The sequence below is a fragment of the Acanthaster planci genome, linkage group LG03 (assembly GCF_054643075.1).
Source record: "Acanthaster planci isolate LZ-2023a linkage group LG03, COTS_SCS, whole genome shotgun sequence".
Classification (NCBI taxonomy): Eukaryota; Metazoa; Echinodermata; class Asteroidea; order Valvatida; family Acanthasteridae; genus Acanthaster; species Acanthaster planci.
The window spans coordinates 19,462,207-19,472,953 of record NC_141779.1 but is presented as its reverse complement, the minus strand read 5'-3'; the positions used below and the strand labels follow the sequence as shown (position 1 = coordinate 19,472,953).

At 37.3% G+C, this 10,747-nt stretch overlaps 1 protein-coding gene across 2 annotated transcripts; it reads left to right on the top strand.

Moving 5' to 3' along the window:
* Positions 1-262: 262 nt before the first annotated feature.
* Positions 263-10,451, top strand: LOC147799708 (phospholipase A2 AP-PLA2-II). Of its 2 annotated transcripts, none has more exons than XM_087134851.1 (5): positions 263-405; positions 3,898-4,032; positions 6,388-6,544; positions 7,122-7,249; positions 8,484-10,451. In XM_087134851.1, exons 2-5 carry the CDS (start codon positions 3,990-3,992, stop codon positions 8,630-8,632), a joined length of 477 nt encoding a protein of 158 aa, XP_086990977.1. In that variant the 5' UTR covers positions 263-405; positions 3,898-3,989; the 3' UTR covers positions 8,633-10,451. The 2 variants fall into 2 exon arrangements, with proteins under 2 accessions (XP_086990977.1, XP_086990978.1); XM_087134852.1 differs by having other exon boundaries at positions 281-405; positions 3,886-4,032.
* The last annotated feature ends 296 nt before the right edge of the window (positions 10,452-10,747 follow it).

Here is a 10,747-nt window from a genome sequence, read left to right as displayed (position 1 = left end):
GCCCTAGTGAACAAGGCTGGACATCTTTTGGTCGAGATCTCTGTTACTGGAAATTGCGATCTTGGAATGGTTGTTTAAGTGCCTTTTTTGTTGTTGTCTAAGAAAGTAAAACGAATACTTATTCTTAGTTCATTTTTTTAATGAATAACGAGGGATCGCACTCAATGTGGGAAGAGCGCGCATGCAGTGTTCGCACGTGCGCTTGCACGTGGTTGAAGCCGCCGATACTATGTGCGATCACCGTATCTAAAGCGGTCCACACATGGTGGTATTGGTTCCATTAAGGGCAATCCAGTCACGTGGGTGAAAAAAGGTCTATATATAGGCTACGGGTGCTTCCAACAAAGTCTGGTCCTTGTCTGACGATCAACCTTAACGATCAAATCTTTGTCTCCCAAGTTTCGGGTAAGTTTAAAACATTGAGTCGATACAGTCGGAGGCATAAAAGACGAAGACTGAACTTTTATAGAGTTGAATTATAGCTACATGTACATTAATTAACTGTTCTGCTTCTTTGACACGACATGGACGTTGTTTAATGTTGAACATTTGAAAATCACATAGTATTTAAGAACAGCAGATGTTTTGTTTATTTGTGGCGTATTGGACATCTACCTAGGTTTGAACAGCAAATGCCTCTTCTATGAGACTCTGATTTAGCAAACATTCCTTTTTTGAGACATTTCACATTTGCATAGATTTGCACAGCGAATCCCTCTTTCTTTTTTGAAACATTGGACATTTATTGTAGAGCAATTATCTAAAATTTAGGCGGACGCAAAAAGAAGCAAAACAAATAATCAGAGCCCTACACCCTTTTTAGTAATATTGGATGTTATTTTCCACAGCGCTTAAATTTCAAATTACAGATTAGCTAAGTTCCTACAAATCAGAGTAGGACATGCGTTGAAGTTGAAAGGAAACCTGTTTTATGATTGTTATTGCTTATTATTTTTATCCAGCATTGCCTACGATGGTCTTCTGTAGAGCCTTAACATTTCAAAAACACTTGCAAATTTATAATACACTTTATGTGAGATGTAAAACGAATAACAAAAAGCTGATAAGGAAAATTGGCAATTACTAACAAATCAGAGGCCGATAAAACATCATAGTACTAGTTTCAAACATTCACATAAATACAAGGATACAATGCGTATAAAAACGGGTAAGACCTATCACTGAAACGTAAGACTAAAGGCACTGAAAAGTAAGTGAAAAGCAAGAAGGCCGCACAAATGGTGGTGTGCCACGCAGTTATTTGATAGTTTACAAAGTAAGTTTTTTTTCTACACAAAAGGAATTAGGGTTCGATCCCTCTTCCTCACAATATCACATTAATCCCCTTCAGTAAGGAAGAAAAATCAGCTTCTGGTTTAAGTACAACTTACAGGAAAACAAAACACACTATATGTTCGGAAATTGCTATTTATATTCATTTGCCAAAACTGAAACTGCCCGAAACTTTCTGTAATAATTAATTCCTTTTATGTTGTGGATCGTTTCAATTGAACGAAGGCATTGTTGCCAAATTTATCAGTTTAACAGTAGATTGTTAAATTGATTGCATGCAACAATTAGGAATTCCCCTGTAATAAATTTTTTGTAACATGAGTTTGAATATGAAAACCATTTTAATTGTTTGAATACAGACATTTTGGAACGGAAACATCCGTCACAAAAATCATTTATAATTATTTTCTGTCGAAAGAAAACCTCATTCTCACTGTCCAAAGGTACTGTTTTGCTTAGCTTATGGTATAGATGAGGATCAGGCCAGACCTTGAACCGCATCTCCGATGATATTGGGGTATCGGGATTGTATCTCTTTTTATTATAATAACAGTAAAAGTGGTGAGAAGGGTATGTGTACAATTTATTTAACACCATTTCGAATTGCCCCGAAACTATAACGTACTATTGGTGCACTTCAATTAAAAAATAGTTAGTAACGGCCTTTCAAGAGCCAAAAATGTCTTGAACAAATACTAGGGTAACGGTTTACTTTATAGTAGTGTTTTCAGTATTGATAACAGTCGATAACGTAGAAACGGTTGGATACGTCTGATTTAAAATAAATACATGGAATAATGCAGACTGGTTTTTGTATTTAACGTTGGACTTGTACTTTTCACTAAACTTATTTTCTAATTGATGAAACGTACGGAATTAGTTATGTTATTTTTTTGTTGGTAGAAAGTCTTTGAAATGCACTTTCTTATATAAATGTTTCTGAAATTCACTGTTACTTATTAGAAATCTAATTATTTTCTACTTAAGAGTGTACATGGCCGCCAGCAGTAGGGTTGCCATATCCAAGACTTGTTTTTACACAAGCATAATATTGTCATTATACACATGCAAACATAACCTGACAGTTGCACTCTTTTGTTCCCTATCGATGCTTAAATTGTTATTATTAAATCACATTGTTTCTTTCACACATCAGTGCGAAATTGATTACCTTGTTGCACCTGAGAAAAGGCAGTCTTTTGATAAATTTACATTCACTAACATTCTGGAGATTTTTTTTAATGGTAACGATTTGCTTATTTTGTTCGTTTGTCTGAGTTCGACTATTTGCTCACTTGCTCCCCTGTGTGCGTGAGCGCTTACTGACTCCTTGCATACTTACTTACCTCCCCGTTAGGTTCCCCTGCTTGCTTGCCTCTTCCCAATCCCTGCTTTCTTGGCTTGCTAGTAAGCTTGCTTACTCCCCTCTGTCCATTTTAGGAGTTGATGTTTAGCTCAACTACGAGAAATTTCTAAAAATCTGCTGTGACATTCCTCTCCCTAGTTCTCATTCTTTTTTCAAAATCCTATTATCAAAAGTAGGTTCTGCTAAGAAAGCCACAAATCCTAGCTTGTGAAAGAGTAAACAGGACTCAATTTCTGTATTTCATCACTAGATGTCAGAGGAATGACTGCTTTCCAATTATGTTTTAAAGTAATTTATATTTCATGGTCAGGAAGTAACACCCCTAAAAGAGGAGGTTAAATTAAACACCATAGATATTACTTTTACAACTTCTATAAAATTCTATCAGAACACTACACCCGTGGGTGTCAGAGTGAAGGTTAAAACAAAACTTGCTGTTATGAAGACACTGACTGCACTGACCCTTAAATGATGATTTAACGCTTCATGTGTGTCACTTAAGTACTACACCCAAAAGCATGGAATTTACACCTAAAATTTGTGTTACATTTTCTATACAGTTTTGGTGTTAAGTCCCTATAGATTTGTCTTGTCACACAGAAATAAAACCTAAAACAATACACATGCCGCAAACTTTTCTCCAGTCTTCATTCAAAGTAAAAAATAATGTCACACAAAGCACTCACACCACTGGCAAAATGAAACTTTTATTCAACATCAATTAATTCAACTCAACACTTTAAAGTCTCAGAAGTGGCATCAACTCAAACTTCAAATTTCAGAAGATCACATCCCCAAAATTGTTACAACTGGTCCCTGTGGTTACTTCAGCAGTAACTTACCAATGAACAATTTATGGTGTACACAATGGCTAGAGTGAATAAAACATTTGGAAATTTTGATTGTATTTTCGATGATTGTGATATTTGACCATTTTGTAATGTAACACATTAAGAACAAGTAAGAATGAAAAAAGTTTGGGGAGGTATTGTGCTTTGAGATTGATACCTATTCGAAATTAAGGACTTTCCGTTTAATAATCTTCATACTGATGTCGAAGTTCTTGCTTATACTGGCACATCTGTTTTGGAATACATATATTTTATGTCATGGAGTGTGTTGCATCTTTGGTTTTCCAATAGCCCTAATGGATGAAATTTGAGAAAAATAATGACACCAAATGTATATGCCGCTACACTGCATAAATTAACCACTGACTCCAAAAGTTTCCTTTTCAGAGGAAGCAGGTTAGAAACGGTTGCACTTTACATAGCATCCCAACCAGTATTTTTACACCATCTACTGGCTCAACCTTCCGCCAATCTTCATCATGAAGACTTTTCTTATCCTAACGATGGCAGTTGCTCTAGCCAGTAAGTCAAACCTCTTTCTTTATCCCTCCTTAATTAAGTTCTTGAACTGCCAGAGAAAGGCCGACTTTGTTTTCGCTGTCGTAATTGTCGCTGAAACCACGTAGTCACCCAAACATTCATTCTGCGCAATGGTCGTTCATCTGTTTGTAAAACAAAGTGGAGTCTCAAGGTTGCTTTGTGCGTAGGAGATTTATGTATGGATGAAAACTTTTTTCTATCCAATTTTTTGATTCAGTTCTTATTTTCAAACTTTACATGAGATTTTTTCTCCCAAAAAATAACAACGTGAGCGGGATTAAATTATTTCGATGTCCCTAGATTAAATCGAATCTGTATTGCTCACTTTGGATGAAGCATAGTTCAGACCCAGCACTGTTCATCCCCATTCATCCATGCCTTTGAGTAAAAAATTCAGAACACGTTTCAAGAATTACACATTTTCAACCATTTTGTTCTGCTCGTCTTTTTGTCAAATATTCCTCTTTCCGTGGTAGATATGTTCCTCTTGAAAGAAATCGTAAAAACAATGCTATTATCGAGATTAGTGCACACATGCCGAGTTAATCTAAGTTGGCGTAGAATGCGATTAGCAAGTGCTGAGGAATATTAGATAAGCGTCCATTATCATGAGCCGGTGGAGAATATGTTATTTTATTCCCCGTTCATAAATACCTTTCAAGCCATAGAGTCCAAACAAGTTTTAAAAAAATGTTTGAGCACTTTCTTTCAATAATTTGCTTCAATTTGTCAGACACTCTTTAGACGTGTGTGTGGTTTGTGCTTCCTGCTTTATCGTTTGTTTCACTTCCATTCTGCTGGCGGAAAGAACGGTTTAAACACAAGTGCAGTGGTTACTTGCCAGACCTTGTAAACCATACAGAAAAGTCAGCCAACTAGGCACCCTCTACTCAACCTAATTATTTAAAAAGGCTTTTTAATGCACCAATTGGGTCGAAACCCGTCCTTTGTGCTCAGAAAGGTTAAAACTGAATAAGAAAAGCAAGAAACAAAAGACAGAATTGTGCAAAGTGATGCAACGTGAATACCAAGTTTAGGCACAAAATGGTCACTAAATATTTCCAATTTCCGCCGATCTCTTGTTCCCCTTTTCACCCATTTGCTCAATTTGAGGACAGTTTCCCATACCTGCTGTGGAAGAGTGCACTTAAATGTGTGTGGGTGTACAAGGCCTGTGTACATGACAGGTATAATAAACCCATGTAAGCTGGGGCTGTGTAGTGTGATTTTTGTACCTTCTTTTCAATGTTAGGATGGCAAATAGACCCCGGTTTCGATAAGAACTTCTCGACAATTTAATTAACATCGTTTTCGTTATTATGCCCGCAAGGGTATACCATAAATGCAGGAGTTATTGCATTAGTGATCAGATTCAGTTGGGAAGAGAAAATATCTAGCTAAAGCTTTATGAAAAATTCCTCCAGCACAATCCACTTTTGAATATTTCTGGACGGCTTCGAAATTCTTTATTTTAGACCTTGAAAAATAGTGCTTAAGCGTTGAAAACCTTTGTTCAGAGAAAGTGTTTGCGACAAAAATGATTAGTTTTGCAAACGGTCTTACTATTTCTCTGTTCTAGTATCACGATATACGATAGGAATGGATTTAATCCTACCATGATAATTCTTTTACTGTTCCAAAAAGGGAAAAGGACTTATATTTCATGAAATGAAACAGCTGTCCGCATGCCTCAGATTTATATAGCCCTCGTTTCGTATGCAAACTGCTCTTCAATCAGACGTTCAAAGTTTAAACTTTCAGCTGAAACATATCAGCCTTTCAAGACTGTTCACGTAGCTTTTGACCAATGAGTATGACTAAACTGTAAGTATGAATAAGTTAATAGGTAATTGTGCGCCTCCAATAGTTTGCTACGCGTTGGCCAGTCACAATGCTTGATATCTCTCGACCAAATGCGCGTTTGATTTTGCACGTTGTGATTGGCCAACGTGTTGCAAACTATTGGAGGCGCACTATTGTGAATCGTCTGTATTGTACTTCTATTTTTTTCAAACAACCTGTACCCATGTAGTTTGTGTCTCTTGCTCGAAGTCGTAAACAATATCATAGTTGTTTACGAGATTTGGGCGCACACAACATCGTTTAAAAACGGCAATGTGATAGGCTCTATGGAAGGAATGCCTAAACTGTCCTGAGTATATTTGATTTTTTGCTAATGGGGTTACGCATTATTCAATTCCGGATTAAAAGATGACAACAGTTAATAAGGTGTCTTATGTCTTATAATGTGTCCCCTCTCTTATATATGTCTGTTGGCAATATGAAAAACAGAAGTTCATCAGTTAATGCAGTTTGGTCCGCTCATTTCCATAACAGAGGCTCAATCAACGGACGAAATCACCAACTTAGTTCAGTTCGGCAATCTTGTTATGTGCCTGGGAAACATTGGCTACACGGAAGGGTTGGAATACGACGGTTATGGCTGCTTTTGTGGCAAAGGAGGGAAAGGCACACCTGTGGACGCAACTGACAGGTTGGAATGGGAATCTAGAGGGTTAATTTGCAGGAAACCCAGGTCGATTTGTAAGCAGGTTCAGCACCAGCCAAATTTTCTTGAACTTTACTTTTAAATGAAAATATAACAGGAAAGTTACAAGTCAATGGTTTCAAAAATCGCTACAACTTGATTGAATTCACTCGAAAATTAGATGATTGCATCCAAGAACGCGCCCTACTCTCTGCCAGAACTGCCAAAAAGGATGTGTCCAAAGAAGTAAAGACTACTTTATAGTGTAAAACCACTCGTTGAGTGAATATAGAACTCAACAAATGGAGCTATAACGGACAACTCTGCTGAAATATTGACATTTACTCGTTTTGATGGGTTTGCATTCCGTCAAGAGTGGTTTCCACTCTTTTGGAGTGGTGTAATAAGGGACTTTACTCTTTTTAAGAGTGCTGCTTCCACTCTTTATCATTTTGAAACCAGTCTGTGGGAAAACTTTGTCAGTAATATCGCGAAGAAATAATGGTGTGTGTTCATAAGCAGGAAGTGTAAGTGATGCACGTTACCCCAGCTAATTTATAACAAAAGTTGTATTTCTTGTCAGATGCTGCGAGGTTCACGACAACTGTTACGGACAAGCCGTGGAAGAGGGAAAGTGCTGGTCTGTCGAAACCTACGGTACCACGTATTGGTACGACCAATCCACATCTGGGAGCTGTTCCATCAGATGCTGTGAGATATATTTACATATTTCGACCCTGTTGATTGTTTACTACTGGTAATATTTCGTTTGGGAAGTTATTGCTGATTATTTACAATTGGTTCCCATTCCATATATTGATATTATTGAGCATCCAACATCATGGGCACCTATAATGGGTGGCACTATGACGTCTGCACAGTAAAGCGAATTCCACTGTAGCCTTGTATAGTACAACGCCCGTTTGAGGAATACTGCAGTATCAAACGTTCTCGATTCCGAATTTTTCATGCACTTTTCCTAAGGTTTTCCCAAATTTACTGTTACCCAAAGAAATGCGTATAGGATCATTGACAATGACTTGAAATTTGAGGAGAGTTGACATATTACCACTACATGAAAAAAATCTTCCTTCCCTTGATTGCTTCAAGGGCAACGGTGTTACCTGAACATGAACATGGAAAATACATATGTAGATATAGACAGTTTACCCTTCTGGGATTTATTAACCGAGGATCTTCAGGGGACATTTTGCTATTAATTTCAATTGTTTTTAACAACGCTTGTATGATATTTCTGCGGTTTCAAAAAAGTACGTTGTGCCTCTGTGGAACCTGGGCATGTCATAATGATGTCATCAGAGGACATGTAAAGGTGCCCTTTGTGTGCAATATTCACAGCTGCATATATCCAAAAATACAAGTCAAGGCTGAATCTAGTCGGCCGTGTATTGATGCAAATGTAGGTGACATCATGATGACGTCAACGGTGGTTATACGGTGGTTATGTGAGGGCGCCCTACTTGTGCAATGTTCACAGCTCTATATATCCAAAAGTACAAGCCCTGTTGGGTTCAAACTTGGTATGTGCATACCCTGTGTTATAGATAAAGATAACGTCATGATGACATCATTAGGTGGTTTTTATTTGTTAAAATTTGCATATTTTAATATTCTTTTCAATATATATCTTAAACAAACCAAGTTATATTCGACATCCCTTTTGTATACATGGGCTATGCAACCTACATATATGTAGTCTATATGTGAGCCAGTTATAAGTGGCCAAATGAGCCCGTGTTTGCCTACAAACACATATAAGTTTTATTTTCTTCCATTTCGTCTAGGGGAAAAGAGCGAATACAACCTGCAAGCATCTGTTTACCCAATTCAAGAGAAGTGCATGGTTTCGAGAAACCTAATTAAATCCACACGAGCAACAAATGCTTTATGACGAGAACAACTTTTTTCTTGTTTTGTTTTGCAGGGGAAGAGGGTGATTACAACTCTCTTGTCCCAAGGAAAGCATGCAAGGCCGCTATCTGTGAATGCGACCGCAAAGCGGCGCAGTGCTTCGCCGACAACCGGCCTACGTTCAACCGCAAATATCTCAATTATGCCAAGGACACCTGCTAATCAGTACTCGAATAAGTACATGACTGGCATACCGCCGCTGGTTGAGAACGGATTGAATAAATATCTGGAGTAATGAATTAACGTATTAACAAAATCATGATGAAAACGAGATTTTCTGGGAAAAAAAGGTCTTTTAGAGTTCGACAGTCGTAGCTATATAAACGATACGGTGACATTTTATTTTACAAGAGCCTTATTGAAGTATAACGAATTTAAGATTTACACACGACACAATTATGGAAAATGTTTTGGCAATGAGTACTGATAGGCAGCAATTTTCACGACCATTGGAGACTTCCTTCTCCCACTTATTACCAAGCTGAAAAATTCCACATTCCACACGGCGCATGACGAGTGGGCTTGTCATTTGCAAGACGGATTTTTAAGTTTGTCAAGATCTTTTGTTGACGATAGTACTGGTAAGAAAAATTAGCAATAACCACTTTTAAACATATGGAGATTTGATTTTGATTTTCACATTCAAAATTGAAAATTTTGGTGATTTACTCGACAGGCAGAAAACAACAGGGAGAAGGATGCTTGTTCTCCAATCACTCAAAAGAAAAACAAAAAACTTACGACCTCTCATGACATTCCCCTCCCCGAATTCACCATTATAGACACTGCAAGCCCTAGTTACACCAATCGGATAAGAGACCATTCAATAAATCAACATTTTGATTTCATTTTTGAGATCTACCGAATTTGTTGGTTGTCAAAAAATGCATACTTTGAATTAACTTAAAGACAAGATCGCCGTAACAATTTCTAAAATCTGCAGTATTTATTTATGAATTAGTTATCGCAACTACATCTCACAATTTTGCTTGATTTAACAGGCTAGTAACAAAAACTTGATACCCATTGTTAAAAAATCGAGAACAACTCCTCAAGCAAAATGACAGAGAGGCTCCAGAAAACCAGACTTGACATGAACAAAGGTAGAAGAATTAAAATTATTCACATCATTGAAGATTATACATACACACACACACACACACCGTGGGGATAATCTATTCGGTATTTGTTTCCATTACATCTTGGTGGACGTAATGTATACCTTAAGGTGTTGTCAGAGTATGCAGAAAGAGGGGACTCAAGTTTGTATCCTGAATCTTACAATGTCTCTAGTTTCATAGGTTGTAAGGCATTCTCATAAGGTACACCTTGACCAATCATTCTCAAATCCCCTTTCCGAATATGGCATTTCTTTCCAAATTACATCTTACACTCTCGCATTTTTATTAGTCTCTGTGTGAATCTTGAGTGCGTTTTTTTTTTATTATAAAAGGGGTATTCTATGGTTGATCTGTCGACTGACATCACGGCACACTTTTATGTTCAGTCACATGGTCGAATACATTGTACTCAAACATGACAGTATGGTAGGCTCAGAACAATTGTTGTAGAACTAAAATCCGGTTTGGTCTCTTGGATGTATTATTTCATTAGGACTTTTGGTGGGCCTGATACCGACTTATAGAGCCTTAGCTTGGCGTTTGGGGGAACTGAACTGAGTCAAACTGAATGGGAATCTAATTAGTCGAATTGAACCGAGTCGATCTAAATAGCAATTTAGTTGAATGGAACTTAGCGTAACTAACTATAATCAGATAATTATACTGCATAAATTCAGATATTCATAGAGATTTCCTAGTTATATATCATTTGGTTTTGTCAATGTAAAAGTCATTGCATATTGTCGCTGCTCATAGCATTGGAGTCAAATTTCGTATTCATTCTTGTTTCTGTCAATCTTCACTTTTTGGAGCAAATCAATGATTAAATTATTTTAATTGGTTTCTTTTATGGTGCGATATACCTGACTCTTCTGGCCTCAAAGTTTGTCTTGTCGTCTACCACTGTCTTGACCGGCCCTTACCATTCGTAACTAATCATTTGGCAGACCTTCCTACCCGAAGCGTGGTGCATGTAACATTGCCCCATGGTCATCTGATAGTCGCGACATTTATATCAAAATGTGTTTTGTCACATATAGATCAGTCACATTGGTCATTGGTACCGATATCATGACTAACGCGGCAGCTTCTCTTCGTATTTATAAAAAATCTTCATTTTGGGAGTTCAGTTCCAACGCTAGAATGCTCAGAGTTA